This window comes from Ooceraea biroi, chromosome 6, assembly GCF_003672135.1.
Source record: "Ooceraea biroi isolate clonal line C1 chromosome 6, Obir_v5.4, whole genome shotgun sequence".
Lineage (NCBI taxonomy): Eukaryota > Metazoa > Arthropoda > Insecta > Hymenoptera > Formicidae > Ooceraea > Ooceraea biroi.
Genome location: NC_039511.1, coordinates 12,452,171 through 12,472,534, shown reverse-complemented (window position 1 = coordinate 12,472,534; position 20,364 = coordinate 12,452,171). Strand labels below are relative to the sequence as shown.

General features: G+C 40.2%; 3 protein-coding genes across 4 annotated transcripts in view; 2 read left to right on the top strand and 1 right to left on the bottom strand.

Moving 5' to 3' along the window:
- Nucleotides 1-8,686, top strand: part of LOC105285118 (protein pinocchio) — a 39,924-nt gene extending 31,238 nt beyond the window's left edge. For both annotated transcript variants that reach the window (XM_011349083.3, XM_011349082.2), the window contains 4 exons: nucleotides 2,349-2,421; nucleotides 4,273-4,404; nucleotides 5,000-5,129; nucleotides 5,544-8,686. In XM_011349083.3, coding sequence (XP_011347385.1) covers nucleotides 2,349-2,421; nucleotides 4,273-4,404; nucleotides 5,000-5,129; nucleotides 5,544-5,654 — 446 coding nt within the window. In that variant the 3' untranslated portion in view covers nucleotides 5,655-8,686. The remainder of the gene's footprint in view (nucleotides 1-2,348; nucleotides 2,422-4,272; nucleotides 4,405-4,999; nucleotides 5,130-5,543) is intronic.
- A 273-nt stretch (nucleotides 8,687-8,959) lies between these two features.
- On the bottom strand, nucleotides 8,960-20,362 carry LOC105285126 (succinate dehydrogenase [ubiquinone] flavoprotein subunit, mitochondrial). Its single transcript, XM_011349097.3, has 9 exons — nucleotides 18,881-20,362; nucleotides 15,479-15,902; nucleotides 12,934-13,332; nucleotides 12,575-12,743; nucleotides 12,337-12,503; nucleotides 11,619-11,845; nucleotides 11,374-11,518; nucleotides 10,973-11,277; nucleotides 8,960-10,690 (listed from the first exon to the last, which is right to left on the bottom strand). The coding sequence occupies exons 1-9, from the start codon at nucleotides 18,944-18,946 to the stop codon at nucleotides 10,604-10,606; spliced, it is 1,989 nt and encodes a 662-aa protein (XP_011347399.1). The 5' UTR covers nucleotides 18,947-20,362; the 3' UTR covers nucleotides 8,960-10,603.
- On the top strand, nucleotides 13,440-15,184 carry LOC105285124 (non-histone chromosomal protein 6). Its single transcript, XM_011349096.3, has 4 exons — nucleotides 13,440-14,091; nucleotides 14,262-14,376; nucleotides 14,453-14,671; nucleotides 14,910-15,184. The coding sequence occupies exons 1-4, from the start codon at nucleotides 13,943-13,945 to the stop codon at nucleotides 15,021-15,023; spliced, it is 597 nt and encodes a 198-aa protein (XP_011347398.1). The 5' UTR covers nucleotides 13,440-13,942; the 3' UTR covers nucleotides 15,024-15,184.
- Nucleotides 20,363-20,364: the final 2 nt, after the last annotated feature.

Here is a 20,364-nt window from a genome sequence, read left to right as displayed (position 1 = left end):
GCTTTCGTACCATGCTGTACGAGCGTGCGTGCGCGATAAAGCCTTTATTGGTGCGACTCGCGTGTATATTATAGCTCGACGTTATTCCTGACGCGCCGCGTATTATCGGCGTATTATTTGGCGCTTGATCCATTTCCTTACGATATCGCTATTATTAGATCGTTTACTGATCCTCCCGATCGTCATGGTCACGCTTTGCATTCTTGCAAACGGCGATTCGACCGATATATCGATTGCTGCATCTCGAGGAATGCCGGGAATTCGCGGTTGCTTGCTTGCTTGCGCGCCGCGACTGCGTTTTATCTGCGATTACGCTATCGCCGTTAACGAGAACTCCGACGCATGCATGCACGCACATATACGCACACGCAGTCCCCGGGAAGTCCCCGGGGGGTTAATAAATGCAAATGCAAATCGATCGGTTCGCGCGACGCAGCACGAGGTGGCGACGACGACGACGACGCGAGATATCGATCCTATCCGGGTACACTGTGTACCTTTAATATGTCCTACGGCGAGTCGGTGGTGTAACTGCACCTCACGAGCAATTGCACCTCCGCGAGATGTACGTCAATGTACATTTTCTTTCTGGATCGTTTTAGATACGTGAGGTGAAGTCCCCGTTTTCTTGCTTTGATGAGTAGAACACGAAATGCTCTGGTTTCGTTAACACCTGGATCCAATTAACAATTTTAATATCTTCCGAGAATTAATCGGCAATGAGGAATTTTCGTTTGCACTCGTTTGCGCTTCTTAACGTATTTCTCATGCTGGTACGTTCAATCGATGCCTGTCCACGCATGTCTTTATCGTACGCAATTTATGGCGAATGCAAATGACCCGATGGTATTTATTTATTTTTTTTTTTCGAATCGCGAAATGTCGAAAGTTTCTTATCGTCGTTATCCTCGTTTCGAGACCGCTTACGTTACACGCGCCTCGAGTAGAAAATTCTACCTGCATGTCGTAACGTTACTAACAATTATGTAATCTGTAATTTTTTAATTCTTTTCACTTTCGTCGCTCTTTCTCCCCGTCATCCGTGAGTGAATCGTACAGTACAATACATACAGGAAGAGGAAACAGTTAACAGAGAAAATAGTTAAGAAATTCGTAAGTGGAGAGAGCATTATTCATGTCCACTGTACATTTCGTAAAGAGCGAGTGAGCTTCCTGCTTTCCTCTGGGTGTCAGCCAATCAGATAATTGACAACAGAAAAATGGCGGACGGATATGAGCTTTCGCCCGTACGCCTTTCGTATTTCGCGTCTGGTTACGTAATCTATGACGGAAATCAAAGCGCATTATCGATATATATCGCAGATGCGATTCGCAGTACACGCGCAGCTATGCACGCAACTTCGATGCGCTTTCTCGTGGAAAGCAAGAACGCGCCGCGCCGTTTCGTGCCAAGGTGAGACCCGTTCCCTCCTTGAGCTGTCCTTCTGCACGACCTCGTGCAGAAGCCGCGAGATTTTGGATTTGCACGCTCCGCTTTTTCACACGGTGATACTTGATTTCAGCTGTCTAAATCGCGCACCTTGACGTACGGTGAAAGGCAGGTGTTCGAGGAATATCGACTGTCAACCTTGGCCTTTGACGTAGCGTAGATTACGAACCTCGAGGCGATTTTCTGCGGAGTTTTTCCTCCACGTGTGCGTAACTTTAATATGCTCGACTGGAACGCGTCGCGTTCGGCGCGATACTTTTTTATGAGCTTTAATGATTAAGGCGCGTTATCGTTATGGGTGTTATCGGCTTCCGGGGATTCCCTGCGGAGCACTTGTTTGTCCATGTTTCCTGTTTGCACATCGACGTCGAGAAATCCTTAGAAAGCACATCCCTAGACGACACAGCAAAAAGTCGCTCCTTGTTTATACTTAGTGGACTATATACATATGTAATAGAATATTCAGATTTACTGCAAAAGAGATTATTTGCCTGATTTGTAAATCAAATGAGGAAACCTGCATCAAGACCTGCGTTCTATTTTATAAATAGAAATTTGAATATTTTATATTCACACATTCAGATAAGAATATTTTATAAATAGATTTTCTCTGGACATGATTTAATAGCGATTAATGTGCGTACTTGTACCGTACAGCGAGAAGATGTAACTGAGTTTTCAATAAAAACTCGGATTACGCAGGGATCGGCGTGAAACTAACGAAGAAATAAATGCTCTTGTTTACCAGTGCTTAATGTGCTGAGGACCTCGTATCTTTAATGGCTTTGGACGTCTGATTAGGGAAAAAATCCTCTTTCAGCCCGTTGCGGAATCATTACCCCTACCAGCGTCGAGAAACGGCTGCGATTATAAATGTTGTTCTCATTTTCTGTTTCAGTACCCGCTTATCAGTACAATATGTCGGCCACCTCCGTGCAGCCAGCCACTACCGAGAGCCTGTCTCGCCACGGGTGGGTAAAACGCCGATTTGATCCTCACGCGAATCGGACGAACGTCGGTCAGTCGCGACTTATAATTGTAAATGTCCGACATGCTCGAACAATTTTCCTGCTACGGAATGTTGCTTGTTTGCCGCAGCAAAATCAGCGTGCATCGCATACAAAATGAGAGTCTCGCACCGTGTTTCCTCGGAAAATCACGCGGAACGCGCGTTTTTGTGAAAACGCGAGCGATTATTCCGCGCGTTATCCGGAAAGTGATTTGAAGGAAATCATTAGCCGGAAAAATCGATCATTTGCTCCTGGGTAATAAACAATATATTAAGCGAAACCGCTGCCTCGACGCTTCCGGCGTCTACTAGAAATTTTCCTTCGAACGTTCAACTATTCTTCGCCATCGCTGTCTCTCTCATCCTTATTAAAGAGTGGAAGCTTCCATCCGTGGGCTGGTAATTATGTAACCGCGACGCGATCTCGCGTCGTTGGTGCTCCGTCGTGGGTAATTAGCGGCTAAATGCGAGCGGTGCAATCTTAATGCGCGAGGCGAGAGGGAGGAGTTTTGCAGTTTGCCGGGTCCGCGATTGCGGGGTTTTCCGGTTTCAAAGCGCACAGCGCGTAACTTCATATCGCGTGCGCATCTTGGCCGGAAACGCCGATGAGGGAACGTTAGAAGATTTATTTCAACGCCGTTGTACGCTGTCAAACTGAAAGAGTCGCTCAAAGGGTCATGAATTAAAGAAAAACATATGATTAATGTACAAATTTTAATTGAGTTTTGTTGTAGATAAGAATGAACTCAACGTAGTTTTCTTCATTTAATTACAGTTTCTATACTTTTCACTGGAAATTACTCGTACGCATATATTATTGCGCGCGCGTGCGATCACTACAACTATCATCGCGAAACCTTGATAAAATTTATCATTTAATCCCACGCTCTAGTCCCCGATATTCCTGCACTCATTCATAATCCCAAGATCAACATCTCTGATTTACAAAAAACAACGGGACTGACATAATGTGCCAAAGTTTGCGAACACCCACTTGAAAATTCCGATGATTTTACCGATGTGTTCCACGCTGTACGGGGTCATTCAAGAAATTCAGCCTTTGTTGCCTCGTGTTACTTGCGTGACTGTGACGAATGTGTACAGACACACCAACACGGAACAACAATACGAGCGACTGGGCTCATTACACGTGCGTTCACGTCTCCGTCACGTGAAAGAACATTTTTCTTCCTGATTATCATATGCGCTCACTCATTCGAGTTAATTCGTCCCGCGTGACTCGGTCTTCTCGAACGTCAGGTTCAAGGCAGTTTGTATCGTTCTCATTCAGAATTCACAAATTATACTATCGAAAATCATATATACCATGCAAGTGTCTACTCTAAATTCGGCTCTTGTGCTTTCTGTTTTGCGTAAACGCGGCGTCCTTCTTTATTCTCATTCGAGACGTAGACTTGGAAGTTCTCAATGAATTTCCGTTTTTTTTTTATGAATGGACTGATTATAATATAATTAGAATTCATGCCGAATTTCATATAATGAAACTTTACAATAATATGAATAATACCGCGAGGCACAGTGTTACGTAAGATCATTTAATTTTTTCTTCTCATTTATTTATGTGTATTTTTGTATAATAAATAGAAGCATTAACTTGAGATTTTTTTTGAGCATGAGACACTTTACACGGTGAAAATTTACTTCGTCTCGGGAATAGATTTATCGCGATAACGATACGGTAACTTGTACGGTGCTGAGAAAACGTGAGAAAAAACGAAATTGCAGAAAGAAATTTATTTGAAAATAAATTAGATCGCGCGACTTACACGGATCGTTTCTTTGGTTTTTACAGGAGCAACATCTCGTTATCCTGTCATAGTCTGTGTGGGAGTGTAGATGATGGTCTGCAAGGCTCGCATCCCCAATACCAGGATACGATCCTTACGATCGAGGAGCTGCGTGCCCAGCTGAACTCCTGCTTTACGTAAGTCTCATGGTTGATTTTTGCTTTCGTAACCGTATGCTTCGGATGCAAATCGACTACGCAGTTACATATGCGATACGGTAAAGTCCTATGAGAGACCGTGAGAATTAATTGAAGATTACATAACTGTGTCGAATAACGTATTGTCCAGTCAATGAAATCCAACGCAGTCCAGAGTACGGTTTCAAGTCCATATCAATGACGCAATCGCGTTTGTTCGTACAATGTTTTCCTCTATTTCGAATTAAGTAATTTGAGCAGAAATGACTATCCGACTAAGATCAAGGAAGAGGTTCAAGCCAATGTTTCTCAATCGAAAGATTTGACATAGATATATTGTTATTTGTATTTTATATATTGTATCAACTTTATGAAGATATTGATTTTAAACTCGTTAACTCTTGGAAAGCATTGTATCAACAGCAATTACTCCAAATAACTTTGATTCTCCAATCTCTACCGAGTCTTGCAACGTGAATTATCAAGCTTCGTACAACAGCTTTTTCCGAGTTATCGCTATGTCGGCTTTTGCGTCCTGGCCTCTAACAATCGTATTAGATGACTGTGCATTCACCGACAATCGTTCTTTGTGCAGATGCGGAGTATCGTGGAGCGAGGAGCACGTCTCCTTGGACTGCAGGGAGTGCGGCGGCTATTCCTTACAACGACCGTGCCCGCTTTGTGATGGCCGTTGTCATACCGCATGGAAGCGTGACCTTACCATGGTAAATGTCCGCTCTGTGACCCGCGGGAACGGATAAATGCCCCCGGTTGATCGGCCTGCCATTAACCTCCGCGAACCGCGCGATACCTCACATGTTCTCCCCCTCATTAAGTCATCGAATAATTTATTATCTCTCGTGATTCGTAGCTCGTTGTATTTATTATATCTCGTTGACCTTCCGGCCCTGACGCGCCGCCTCCCATTGCGCTGGAAAATTTTTCTTTCTTAGAGATTGAAGCTGTAATGCCATTTACGATTATCAATAGTAATGCAAATATAGAGTACGTTAATTTCGAATTTTGCTCTGATATACATTACAAAGAAATATCTTGCACGTTTCGGAAACTGAGTCAGATCCGCGACGCGTGGATACAATTAATTCACGAGATCTTACACGATTTCTCTCTCGTTGCAGTCCCACGCGAGTGGTAAGGCGAGATGGATCGGCGAGTGCGGACTGAGTTGTGGGCCTTCCGTGGAAGAGTCGTTGGTGCCCGCGTTGGAGAAGCTGCGGGCCACCTCGTGAACGGCGCTAGCCTGAGCACCGTCAACCATGCACAAGACTTAAATCCATCACCATCCATCTAGCGTCACCCACCACCATTGCGTGTGAGACTCAAGAGCGAGAGAAAGAGAAAGAGAGAGAGAGGAAATGTGTGAATGTGGACCGCAGATGATATACATTATGTTCCTGAGGAGGGCGACTGATACACAAAGAAGGGAATAACGCGCGCGGGAATGTGCTTCGGGTCCCGTGGCTTTTCTCTTCTCAAAGATACACCGGATAACCGGTTTGTTCCCTTGCGACATCGGGGACCACCGGCGTCGTCATCGTCGCCACCGCCGCCGCCGCCGCCGCCACCACTGTCGTCATCAAGTCGTTGTCAAGCAGAAGCACAAAAGCTACACGAACGACGCGCAAAATCTACGGAAGGATTTCTGCGACGTATCAAAGGATAATCCTGCAGCTAAAGTTTACATTGCTTGTGATGAATTTAAGTTAAATTTCTCTTTCAATTTTTTGCTCAGACATACACGATATTCGTGCCGATGTTCGTTTCGATTCTTCCTACGAAAATGTTTGATTAGAATTCAGAGTTTAATCTTTCTTCGGACGAGTCTCCGTCGCTGATATTGAAATGACGATATCATACTTTCTCGCGAAAGATGCTACTGAGATGTTTCCTCTTAAACTAAAAATCAAACTGCAGCTTGCACTTCCAGCAGAATTTAACAATTTTGTTGCTCGAAAACGTAGATGCGTGTTCGAGGCGTGTAGCATCGACGAAGAGTCGATTAGGCATGAATCGTATGGAACACACTCGGATAGATCAGCCCGAGTGCATCTCGACTTATCTTGATTTGTATATAAATGTTCAAAATGTGAATTTTACGCGAACAAATATAAGAGTAATCTCAAAATCTACGCAAACACGAACGAAAAGCATCCTGCTTTTTAGTTAATTGATTGGAATAACGCGCGAATTTATTTAATTGAATCGGAATGACACGCGAAAATGTATAGTTCGATATTTTGGAGCTGAAACGACCAATGAGAAAAATGCTTGGCCGCCGTGGTTCTATGATGTCGATTTTACATTACATAATTTAGCCGTCGTGACGGCACGTCTCGAAGATACTTGCACCTTTCTTATTGCAGAATTGAACTTTCCGACTTACACGAGATTATCCATCTCGTCTGCGGTGAACAAGGGGATGCATCGCGTTTGAATCGGCCATCTTAATAATGGCGTAGGTCCAAAATCTTGAAACAGAAAATGCAGGTATTCTAAAAATTGTATGTTCTAGTTGTACAAAATTCATATTCAATGTGAAAACTGAATGCTGCGTCTCGTCCATATGATACTGGTGATGTATCACTACTTAAAAATAATCTTTACATTTCACGCGTAACACACACTGCGAACTTTTCTCCTGTTACTTTCAAAGCGCTTTTGATTTTTGGACTATAGGCATTCTCGAAATGACCGATTTACTCGCAGAAGGCCCGACTTTTTACCGCGTATTGATTATTATATCGACATTCTTAATCTTGTTTTTTGTATCTACGAAAATCGCCACTGCATTTGTTCGATTCGCGAAAGTGCGACGTCGATCGCAACTTTGGTGAACTTTTAACGATGATAGCGTAGATTCTCCGATTGTTCCTATAGCAATGCGAGGGAAGCCAGATATTGCTTCCCCCCCTTTTTTTTTAATGTAACGGAAGTTACATCTCGGCCTCTCTGGCGCCTGAAAAAGCGCAAAGTTTGCATTACGCGAATCCTAGGATAATTATTAGGCGGCAATTAATTGATCGAGCGATCTGATGGCGAAAAGCCCTTCGGCCGTTTCGTACGAGAGCACGACGTATCGATTTTTGTAGGTAAACAATAATTATTCGATATCATCGTTCGCTTTTAATTGTCACAAATCTGTATCATCAGCGAAGTAATTCCGAGCTTTGTGAACGTATACGATAAAAATTAGTCAAAGTTTCCGCCTCTAGCGAGGATTTAGTGTTAATACGACACGATTTAACCGTCATAGTAAAGATCGATAGGCAGTCGATGTGTGTTATCAAGTCGAGAAACGCCATCACTTCCGCGAATGCGGATAGCATTGGTGCTTGCACGTTAAAATTAGTATGCCAAGAAAAGAAAGTGCGTAATAATAACACAGTTGCACCGTACACTTGTAATAGAAAATTGTGCATCTCCTCGAAGTCTATGAAAATTTAAAAAAAGTTGCTTGTATTTATTGTAGCGTTTCTCGGCATGAAGATACGTCTTGCTCGCTTTAAATCGTCCGCTTTCCTGGCGAGCTTTTCTGCCAATCAGTTGGAGAGAGAAGTTCGCATGGTCACAAGTGCGTGTAAATTAAATGTCCACGCAGTTCAACAATTGTAGACGCGACACGAAGAAGTTTGCGAGCACCAAGAATAACATCTCTGATTCTTAAAAAAAGTATCTGGGATTAAAACATCAAAATAAATTTCGTCCTACGCTAATCTCACCGAAAAAAATTATTTTCTACATACTTAATTACTTTACAAACGCTCACAGAGATGTTTCGACGACAGTATTTTGGCAAATATTGTAATATTCGTGCACTTTCGTCACGCTCCTATATCCGGTGTTACACAACTGATGATACGGTGCTCGCATGATTTTTTATGTCGCTTTGGAAAGCATTTACGTCGTGCCAATGACTTTCTCGGATTTTTATTATTGTTTTATAAGAATCCCGTGCCGAAACCTTTCTTAGCGAGATTTAGGAACAAAAGAACATTTTCAAATGCTCCGAACGTCTTTTCTCGGCAGTGTATATACTATACATACATCGCACGAGTGCGAGTACATGCTCATCAGAACGCATCCTCATTTTTATTAAATTAAACTGTAACGTGTAAAAAAATCTCCGGAGTATTAGCTCGTGGCGAGCTTTAGTTTAATGCTTTAGAAAGTGTCCTCGGTAGTAGTTTTTATTTAATCTACGAACTTCTTATTTATGACGAGTACTGTAAAAATATGGGTTTAATAAATACTTTCAAGTATTCATCACGACTTGTTAATAAATTTCTTATTTCGTTACAAATTATCCTTCCCTCTACCCGAAGTGTCCTTTACAAGCGAATACATATTTTTCACTTTTTTGGTATTTATGATATTTTCTGCGATAATCTAATATTCTTTGCAATTTCTTTTACACAGTGACAAAATAACATTTAATATTCGAGATATTAATATTGCAAGATCACACTAATTTTGCAATCTAACATTGCTGCTCGATTCACTATTATAATGGATACTTGAGTAATTTATCGCATCCTTGCAATCATCAAAAGATGTATCAACGTTTTATTGACATTCTCCGTAATTTATGTACATTTCCACCATGCAAGGCAGCACGCTCACACAATTTTTTTATAGATCGAGACTATAGTAGTATTTTTGTCTAATTGTTCTCAAACTCGCATTCTAGGAAGTAAATAATATCAATACGACATTGGAGACAACATAGAAACAGCTTAATTTGCGAACTAGACACAGAGAAAATGTAATGCAAATGCGATCACGATTATAATCCAGTTATCTCAAGATACAGAAATAAAATAATTTTTATTTATTTATGTAAAAATCTGCATAACTAGTATATTTTTTGAAAATGCATATGCTAGTAGATAAGTTATAATAAATATTAATAAATGTCTGCTTTATATAATTACATTTGCATAAACTTTTTAGAAATATTTTATAAAGAAATGTTTAATATTAACGCCGTTTCTATGTTTTTCTCGTGTAAGTTATTTATTAAGTATTCAGCCGCAATAGAAGTAGCATACAACCTTTTTGTAAGGACGATGTACTTATAATCGCGCTCGAGCGTAAGTAGCATTTGTATAAATTTCAATGACTCGATTATATTACAAATAAAGCATGACAAGACGGCCGATGATATATTACTTTCGTAAATATATCTCGATGCTTCTTATTCATTTTTCCATCAACCAATTCGCAAATTCGAAAGCAAATGTACTTCGAAAAAGAACATTTCAAAATATATCTCCGTATATTTCCGTGATGACAAAATTAAGTAACTGTTATAGATCAAATCGAAATAATCGTATCAAAGTACTGTCGCATGCAATAATACCGTGATACATAAAAATTTCATAATGAGTTACGCAAATTACGCAAAATTAAGTTAAATCTAATCATATAGAAATGCGGATAAAGGAGATAATCTGATCAATAAAAATCTATTTCTGCTAGCGAGCAGATCTGAGCAAGTCTTTTGCAAAACTTACAAATATTTTATCGCGCAGCAATTTGCAATTAGTATTTTTCGAAATTCAACATTCATATATTCAATCGATTGCTTCGATGTCCTGCTGACCATTGACTGCATCATTGCACACGAGGGAACGTTGTGCCGTGGTTTAAGCGCAATGGGAGACGCTTCGTAATTGGATACGTCGTGTTACATTACAAAAGAGCGAAAGAGAGAATATCTCTCGCTCAAAAGAGGTCCGTATTCTGGACCCTCTCTCTCTATTACCACGATTTGTTCTAGTTCCGACTATTACTTTACGCTGAACCGATCCCACCAGCAGCAGGATCGAACGAAGTCCTCCGGAGAGGCCAGAGAAGGCAATAATCTCAGCGCTGCCATCCTACAAGGACCACTAATTCTGCTCGCGACTCGCGGCGCAAGCGATGACAAGAAACAACTTTGGTGCGCAATGAAGTCGGTATGTGTGTATGCGTGTGTGTAAAATAAATTAATTAACAGGTTCGCTGTGGCATTTAGTGGCGCGAAAACCCGCGGCGGCGATGATTCCATTGTGCTACCTTGGTCTAAAAGTCGCGATTGTTAGGCTGCGATCGGGATCGCGCGCGCGAAAACCGAAACTCAGTAACAATCGATGAGAATCCTAAGATGATGGATCTTGTTCGTTTATAGAATTACAATCTAGTAGGATCGAATCGCAGGCGGCACCGTCGCGCATTCCTTCTGATCGAGCGTAACGTCGATAACTGGTCTGTAGTCGAGAGAAACCTAAAATAAGCAAAGTAAGTCGATAGAAATTACGTAGAATTTATAAACAGCATGGAAAGTATGAGTGTAATAAAAATCGTAATCGCGTGAATGTAGAATATTAAGAAAAGATTTATAGAAGCTGTTCAACTTGCTCAATTTGCGGAAATACATACATTTAAATGTCGCGCGACGGGAACATGTAAATTAACAAAAATGTAAATAAAAAAAAGAGAGAATTTATAGAGGAAGCAATTCGGGAATTTACGGTCAATCAATTTACGAATAAAGAACGAAGAGTACCTGTCCTGTTCTCGGGTTGATTTTTGACAGCGTGTGCTTCCTCCAGTGTTGATCGAGCGGTTTAGGCTGCTGGTTCTCGGTCGGTTTATTGTAATCGTACTCGTCAATTCTATCCTTGTGATCCTCGCGCGCGTGTGCGCCGCGACTCTCCTTCCTATTTTCCGCGCCTACGATAGTTTGCATCGCATTGATCATGAGGTTTTGTAGCTCGAGCGTCTCCACGAGATCGGAGTTCCATATCATGGACCTGTCCGCAACCTTCAGATCATCGAGCTTCTTGTAGATGTCGGTCATCTTTCGACAACCTAGAAAAGGAATTTCGAATAAAATAGCCTCAACGTTGTTCTGCAAGGTTCGCAACATTGGAAACGCGTGCGAAAACGCAACGTCGGCGCTTTTACCTTCCCGCAGGGATTCAGCGTCTCTGAACACCGCCGCGTGCGTCTGCATGGTTTTTTGCATAGTCAGCCTCAAGTCCGCGGTAGAAATGGAGCCGTTGGCGTTTCTGACCCAGTCTAAGTTAGCTACTGTTTCCTCGCCAGCGTTCTGAAACGCACGCAAGTTTTGACGTTACATTTCCTTTAATTGTAATGAGATATAATTCATCTCAATAGTTTATAATACTTGGAATAGCAGCGTGACTTACAGCTTTGAGGGGTCCGATCGACTCGCCAGGCTTGTTTTCTTGAGCGATAGTCTTAGCGCAAGCTCGTCCGAACACGACCAAGTCCAACAGAGAGTTGGCGCCTAGTCGATTAGCGCCATGAACGGATGCGCAAGCTGCCTCACCGCACGCGTACAAGCCAGGTACCACTTTGTCCTGATTGTTCTCTTTGGTCAACACCTGACCCTTGTAGTTGGTTGGTACGCCACCTGCAATTTTAAATAGTACATTAAGAAATTCGTAACTTCATTCTTCTGCAGTGAAAAGCAAAATGTATGAAGGCAGCTTTACTCGAGGGAATAAAATGACTTCTGTAATTTTTTTTATAAGTTATGTGATCCTGATATTCTGTTTTATGAATATTTTGAGTCACCGCGCGGGATGTATAAGTATCAAGTATAGCATTACATGATGCCTCTCCATCATTCGCGTCATTGCCCGGAATATTAACGCACAGAAAAATTCATCGCGTGATATCACTTTAACTGAATTCCACTGATTTCGCTGCGACAAACAAGATTAGAATTTTTCTTTCATTAGCACGCATTAACTGCATGTGTAATTGATACATGCATGCAATTTATTTACGAATAATAAATTTTCGGACAATTTTTTTAACAAATTAAAAATTTCAAAGGAGCAAGAATAAGAATCTTCGATTAAGACATTCTAGGTGATTTAGCTAATTAAATTTACGTACCCATGTTGTAGTGGACAGTCGGTAGGACCGGAATGGGTTCACGGGTCACATCGACGCCCGCGAATATCATCGCCGTCTCTGAGATACCCGGTAGCCGAGCGGCCAGCTGCTCAGGCGGCAGATGGTGTAGCTGCAAGAAAATGTGATCCTTTTCTGGTCCGACGCCTCTAAGCAGAGAAAGAGATTATATTTACCACGAATTATTTCCGCAGAGAAACTCGCCGACAGGATTACTCACCTGCCTTCCCTGATCTCCATCGTCATGGATCGCGACACCACGTCTCGCGAGGCCAGGTCCTTCGCTACCGGCGCGTAACGTTCCATGAATCTCTCGCCTTCGCTATTTATCAGATAACCGCCTTCGCCGCGACTGCCTTCCGTGATCAAGCATCCGGCACCGTAGATACCTAGTAAAACGTAACGCTTCGTTCATTCGTGTAGAAAAATCAAGAGATAATAATATATCATATTTTATATAATTAATATAATTATATTTATATTATTAATATAATATATTGTTCTTATATAATCTCGTTAATCTTTTCTGTATTAATATAAAATTCTAAAACCATCTTTTCACATAGCGACATATTCTACCTGTAGGATGGAACTGTACAAACTCCAGATCTTGATTGGGCAAGTTGGCTCTGGAGACCATGGCGGTGCCGTCACCGGTGCAGGTGTGCGCGGACGTGCAGGAGAAGTAGGCGCGTCCGTAGCCACCGGTAGCGAGAACCGTGTTTTTGGCGTGGAAGCGATGCAGCGTCCCATCTTCCAGGGAGAGCGCGATTACTCCACGGCACTCACCATCTTCCATCAGCAGGTCCAGCGCGAAATACTCGACGAAATAGTTGCAGTCGTAGCTCAACGATTGGCCGTAGAGCGTGTGCAGTAAAGAGTGACCGGTTCTGTCGGCCACACAACAACATCGGTGAGCCTGACCACCTTTGCCGAACTTGAGCGATTGGCCGCCAAAAGCGCGTTGATAGATCTTGCCTATAGTGACAAAATTGTTTTGTTAAAAATTTGGTTTTTGCTTTTTTAACTGATGTTAATGTAATATTACAGCAGAGATTTTTTTGAATTTTTACATAGATGGAACTCTTTCCTCTTTATATTTATGTGAATAGCATTTACATGTAAGATGTAATTAATATAAGAAAACACAGTGAAATAAGATTTTACTTAATAGAGGAAGAGATAGTGCCAATGTAAAAATTTAGAATTTCTTCTTAATATTATACTAATACAAGAAAATATAATATTAAAACATTCGATGGAATTTTATGTGTCTTTCAAGCATTCTATATTTCAAGGAGAATTCCATTCCTTAAAAATTCAAATACAAGAGAGAAATATGAACTATAAATATGCATTGAAATAACTGCAATATTCAAGAGCAATGATAAGCAGCTGTCTTTGACTGCATGGCAACCGAATGATAAGATTTGTTACTTTTATAGCATTTTGTAAATTCACGTTTTCCTTCCCCGATTGCAGTTGACAAATTCTTGCCTTTTATAATCACTTTTTGTGAATGAGAATGTATAGATGCATAAGTAAATATCGATAAAGCCAGAGTAACTTTTAAGATAATTCTTAAATCATGGAAGATTGCAGCAGAAGAGAAGAAAATAATGAACTGACAAGAGACGTAAGGGAGGATGGTACCGCAGGGGAAGAAGAGAGAGATTTAGATAATCAGTACCAGTTAGTGCGAAAGTCTCCCTTCAATAGTAAACGTAATGAAAATGAGTGAGTAATACAACAGCAGTTAATGTAAATTAATTGGAAGTAAAGTAAATTAAACTGAAATATATAATTAATGTATTCTTATTTATATTCACTTTAAGACATTATACATATAAAGAAGAACCAAATCCAGAAATATACATTCCTTAAACAAATACATATTTTGTTTCTAGACAATATAATAGAAAACCGTCCCGTTCACGATCGAGATCACGAAGCCGGCAATCGCAAGGGCAGCAACGAAGGAGTGCCAACGCATTCATAAACTTTATGCAAGATTTTAAGCAAGTAAATGGAACACAACATCATGATAACGAAGGATATAATGTACAAGTGCATCATAAACATGATTATTGAATTGCAGAACCACAGCAAAGTGAAGAGCAAAGACTTATTTCGGCTCGGAGGTCAACGATGGCGGGAAATGTCGTCCGAGGAGAAAATGCCCTATGTTAGGGCAGCTAAATTAGTGAAACAACAATCGCAACAGAGTAATAAGAGCGAGCAGACGAACAAGACCAATGGCAACGAATCTACGAAGAAGTTTGAAAATCAAAAGGATCAGAAAAAGAGGGAACGAAAGGTTCGCTTGTTAATAAACTCCTTCCTAGTCTCGTATTTTGCGAAGCAAAATTAAGTTCTTGAATATTTCTATATATTTTATTAAATTAAATTAAATACATCATTAAATTATATTTAATAAATTAAGTAAGTAAGTAGAGAGTAAGTAAGAGAGCTCAAGGACAAGATTAAGGGAAAAGAGTACTTATAGAAAATTATAAAGATCGATCGATGTTTCTTTAACGCTATTTGCGCTTCAGGAAAGAAGGCGTTCTAGGAGCAGAACGGACGAGTCTGACATGGAATCGGATTCTGCAACGTCGGGAACAGCCGCGAGTGCGACTAGCGAGGATATTTCGGACTTGAGTTCTTAGAGATGCAATTAATTAAAGCACAATACAGATACAGACAATGCAGATATCGATAAATGTGTACTTCAGCAATTTTATCGTATCGATTACATGTCTTAAAATTAGTATTAGTAAATCTGTAGTTATACTGTTTTGAAACTTGAATAAAATCTATGCTCAATCGACACGATTATAAAATGTTTTTCAGCTGCTTTTTTCATATTCTTTCTTCTTATCCTCCAACTTTCTTTATGTATTTTCTAAATCTAATTGTATTTACCTGCGTATTAGAACATACATGAAACCTACGATCAGATTCCCGTTAGTCTCTCCTTTTTAATTAATTTATTAATTATAATATCTGTTTTTATTTTGGTCCCTTTTTAAATAATTTAATTTGTTTTTACTATGCAAAAACATATTGATTTAATTCCGAGTACAGCTACAATAGACTGATCTATATATCCATTTTCACTCACCATCAGAAGTTCGGCTGAAAGGCATGCCGCAGTTTTCTAACTCGATTACGGCCTTCGGGGCCTCACGAGTCATGTAATGGATAGCGTCCTGATCACCCAACCAGTCCGAGCCCTTGACAGTGTCGTACATATGCCATTGCCAGTTGTCGCTCTCCATGTTACCTAAGGCGGCATTGATGCCACCCTGAGCGGCGACCGTGTGCGATCTGGTCGGGAACAGCTTAGTGACTACCGCGGTCTTGAATCCTTCCGCGACAAGGCCGTAGGCCGCGCGGAGACCGGCTCCGCCGGCACCAACTACCACCGCGTCATATGTGTGGTCCACCAGCGGATATTGCTTGGAGATCGCGTCAGATATCTTTGCTCGGCTGTCCGATGTGTGGTGCAACTTGCGATTACTGAGAAGTGGCAGTCCCAACTTGTTCTGAAAAGCGAAAGCAAAATAAATATAGCAAAAGATTATCAAATATTATCAAATTGTAAACTTGTGAAAAATAATAATATATTATTATTGAAATATATTTGTCAATTTATATATTTCATTTCTTTAAGTTACATAATATAGCAAGATATTAAATTAATTTAGTATAGATTTTTATAAAGATTAAAAGTGCGTGCGCGAGCGTGTGTGTGTGTGTGTGTGTGTGTGTACACACTTTTAATCAATATAAAAATCTATATCTTATATATAACAACTCAAATAATTGATACATTTATGTAAAAAATATATATTTTAAGATTTTAGTAGTAAAGAAAAAATAAATAGCAATTATAACTTATCTAATTGTAATTATTACTAATTATAATTATTATCGACATTATTCAAATAAGAAAATAATATAAGCATTTAATTTGTAATAGTTTTTTTTGGTAATATTTTTTACTCTTGAAAAAGCTTGAATTTTCAATTCTTCCTTCAATTATTTCCTTTTGGAACTCTGAATGCAGATGGTTGTTAGGTAAGGCATCACGTGAACCCGTTGTTATTTATAATGAGTGGCAGAGGCACGCATGCATACATCTATGTTCTTCCAATGTCCTATTAAATGACATGAAGACAAGCAATACACATATGTTTCTAATTCACATGCGTTTTGTGACAAAATAAAATTTCAAGTGCCTTTATATTTAATAAATGTAACTACTATATAAATAATGTGAATATTCAAATAATATATAACTAATTTCATGAAAAAATCTCAATGTATCACATCATTTATGCAACAAAATTTAAATAATATTTTTCTTCCAGAATTATGTTATTATGTAATTATTAAATTATTAAATAAGGATCATGAGAGAGAGAGAGAGAGAAAATAATATCAAATAAATAAAATGCGATTACTAATAATCGATGGGCAAATGAAGTTTGATTCATGACGTTCGTCACGCATTGATATGTGCTTTTGCAATATTATTAGACAAAACAATTTTTTAATGAGAATGATTAATGATTCTTAAGATAGATATCTCTCAATTATTATGTCTAGTGAGTAAATAGTTGATACTTGATTCCGCAAAAAAATAAACATGCTTTGTATATAACAAGTTTTTTACTGCTAATAGGTCTCTTTATGGCCCTATGCATTGTGTATAGAAGAATAAAAAGCATGCAATGTTATCGCGATACAAAAATTTTAGAATATCATTTCGTATTTATAGAAAACGATAGTTTCCTGTAACTGTTATCATCAGTCTCTGTTTGCAAATAACGGTAGTCAAAGATAAGAAAAACAGTTTTGAGTTCTCAATCTTAGGATAACGCACCAGTGGACACAAGTGCTTTTCAGAAAGTCAATAATAGATAAAGATAAATGATAAATAAATAATGACGTTCGAAAAAAGATTCGTCCTGATTCCTAGCAAAAAGTTTTCAGTCTTAAATATCTCATTCCCTAAAGAAGGAAAGAAAATGCAGAAGGAAACTTTTTCTCGCAATAATTATTAGAAAAGTCAGTAAGCGAGATTTTTAATTAATCTAATCAGTCGTTGAATGTTACGAGCTATTGCGGAGACACGTCAGTTAAAGTAACCGCAGTATCTCGAGATATGCAAATTCTCTTATCTTTTTACTAAACTCTCATCATATGGAAAATCTATTATCAAGAGATCTTGATAAAACTTGATAAGAGATCGGCGCGACGGGCATTATTCTGATAAGATGCTAATAATATTCAATAAATACTATTGCAAGAAATTTTTACATGATAGCGATACGTGCGAATGAAATTTCGATTCAAGAAATAAATTATGCAAATTTCAGAATTGAAGAACACCGAAAGTTTCTTGTAAACCAAGTGCGGTAATTTCGCGACGTGTGTTTTTTATCTTGACGATTATGTGCAAGCACGAAATATTAACATTATCACTTCTACGATGATATTGCATGTTTATTATAAAAATCATAAAGATATTGTTTAGTCTATTCCTTCAAATAATATTTAAATGTAATAAATTTATAATTTTAATTAATTTTAATTAAGTTTGTGTTATAAATTTTTTCAATATGAACAATATACATTTTCAAGAATTATGTTTATATCATACTATGAGTATATGTTATATATATATATACAACTACGACTATATTGTTCGAAAGGATTGTATAAAATTATTACTCGCCCATCTGATGTTGCAATTGCTTGCAATTATCAGTACTTTTTTAATATCGAAACTAAGATAGGGCAAGGATAGCATCGTGTAATACCTCGACTCGAAGGTACTATAGAGCCGCCGCGAGCACCGTTAGAAGCAAGCAGCCCTCATTGGCGTAACATATGGAAATAGACCGACCGACGGGGACAGATTTATTTCACCCCGTACAGTGGAGGTCTCTCGGAACGCGCGGAGAAAGGGCGCGAGAGACCCTTTGGAGAAAGCGAGAATCCGAGGGATGTCGCGCGTTTCCGGGCGCGCGGATTTTATTCGTCGGTCGCGCACCTTACGTAATTGATCCGCCGCATCGCCGGCGAGGTGCGTGCACGTCGCACCGCCGGATTAAAAAAATTACATAACGGGTCCAGAGGAGCCGCTCGGGGCGACGGTTCCGTTCCCGCGAGGGGTGAGAGTGCCGACACGTAGTAGCGGCACGAATAACGCGACGCATCGAATAACGGGAAACGTTAATCGTAATTTTTTTCTTTAAGATGGCGCGAGCCACCGCGAGGTTCTAAGCCAGGTGCATCGATGCGACCTTCCGTAGAGGCTTCCGGAGGTGTCGCGGACACGGGGGAGCGAACGCTCCGTCCAATCACCCCCGTCGCGAGGGCTGTGCAAGGGGATCTTCTCGAGCATCTGCGGAGCGGAATTCTCGGATTAGGCGAAATCGCGGTGGCTTGGGCTTCCAGCACTCTAAGCACTGCGGTTTGGAGGTGGTGGTACCGCGCGAGTTCCGGCACTCACCAACGTCGCCGTTCCGGGCAAGCCTCTCGTGAGCAACGACGCCGACAGCTTCAGCATGCCACTCATCTTTCGCGTGTCCTTCCTCCTAATTCCTGTCGAGGTACGCCCCCGCGACGAATAGTGTAGACGCGCGCACACACACACACACAAAATCACGCACACACGCTGCACACGCTTAACCCCACGAGCGGTGGCGACGGCGTGCTTTCCGTTCAGTTACGAGACCCGCTCGGTTTGGCGGCTCGACAGCGACTGAAACGCCGCGCGCCGCCGGCAAGCCGCGCGCGCACAGTGCTGCCAACGGAGCGCGCTGAAAGGAACTAAGATACAGCCCAAATTACTTGCCCGAGCGAGACAGATCGATGTTCATTCTTTGACACGGGAGCAAGAAAGAGGCGAGGGATAAAGTGCAGATACAATGATTTTGTTTGAGCTGCACCTTCTGCACTTTCTGTTCTATTTCGAGGTTCTTGTTCGCAACAAGAGACGAAAAAACGAGACGCGTAGAGAAGGTACGTGATGGGTCTCATATGTGATCTGACTATTTTATGTGAGTGTGCGCATGACGAGCAAATGAAATTATGATGATAATTGATAATCTCGTTTATTCGTGAAATGCCATGTGACATTGCGTCGTTTTTCGAATAATCAACTGTCAACGCATGAATATGTAGACACGATGTGCATAACTTGATGAAATTGATGCGACTTTACACGGCCAGGCATTTTCCAGACACTTTGCAAGTATGATCGGTATCGATTTTATTGTTTCCAGTAATTCGAGTTAATTCTGACAGACGTGTGACGTATGCAACGCGATCAACGCATGAGAGAGCTAACGTGACTGGTTCTATTATAAACTAACGATGTGTGGGAGTGATCGCCATACGATTTCTCCGGCTCTATAAATATTACTTTCTCCACGCTGGCCTACATTCTCACTTTTGTTTAACTTTCGTTTATATCGCGTGCACGAATTATGCCGGCAAAAATGTAAACGTCGAATTCTAGGTCGTTCGTAGATTATCGAGATATCGATCTTTTGTATTGCATCTCTCTTATTTAAAATAAATTCTTATTTCCAGTTTCGTCAATATTTTATATGAAATTTTATATAAAATTGACGTAGTGTTAGGTAAACCAAGTTCAAAATTATATAAGCGCCATTGACGCTGCGTGAACTGAAAGAGAGTGTAGACTATCATCGCGACAGTATCATATGTGTTCTTCAGCTTATAAATATGACACACACACAAACAAAATATAGATATACTTAATAGAATAACTAAAGTCATTTGAATAAAGTGAATGAAGCAAAAATTTCTTTCCGAGAAAGAATACATTGAACGTTTATCATCTTGATGTCGTAATTGCTATCAACAAAGGTGATTAACGATTATCTCTTACGAAACTAAGTCAAACATGCAATTATGTTGCTAAATTGCGTTGAATCGCACTCGACGTTTCTTTCGATGCAAGAATAG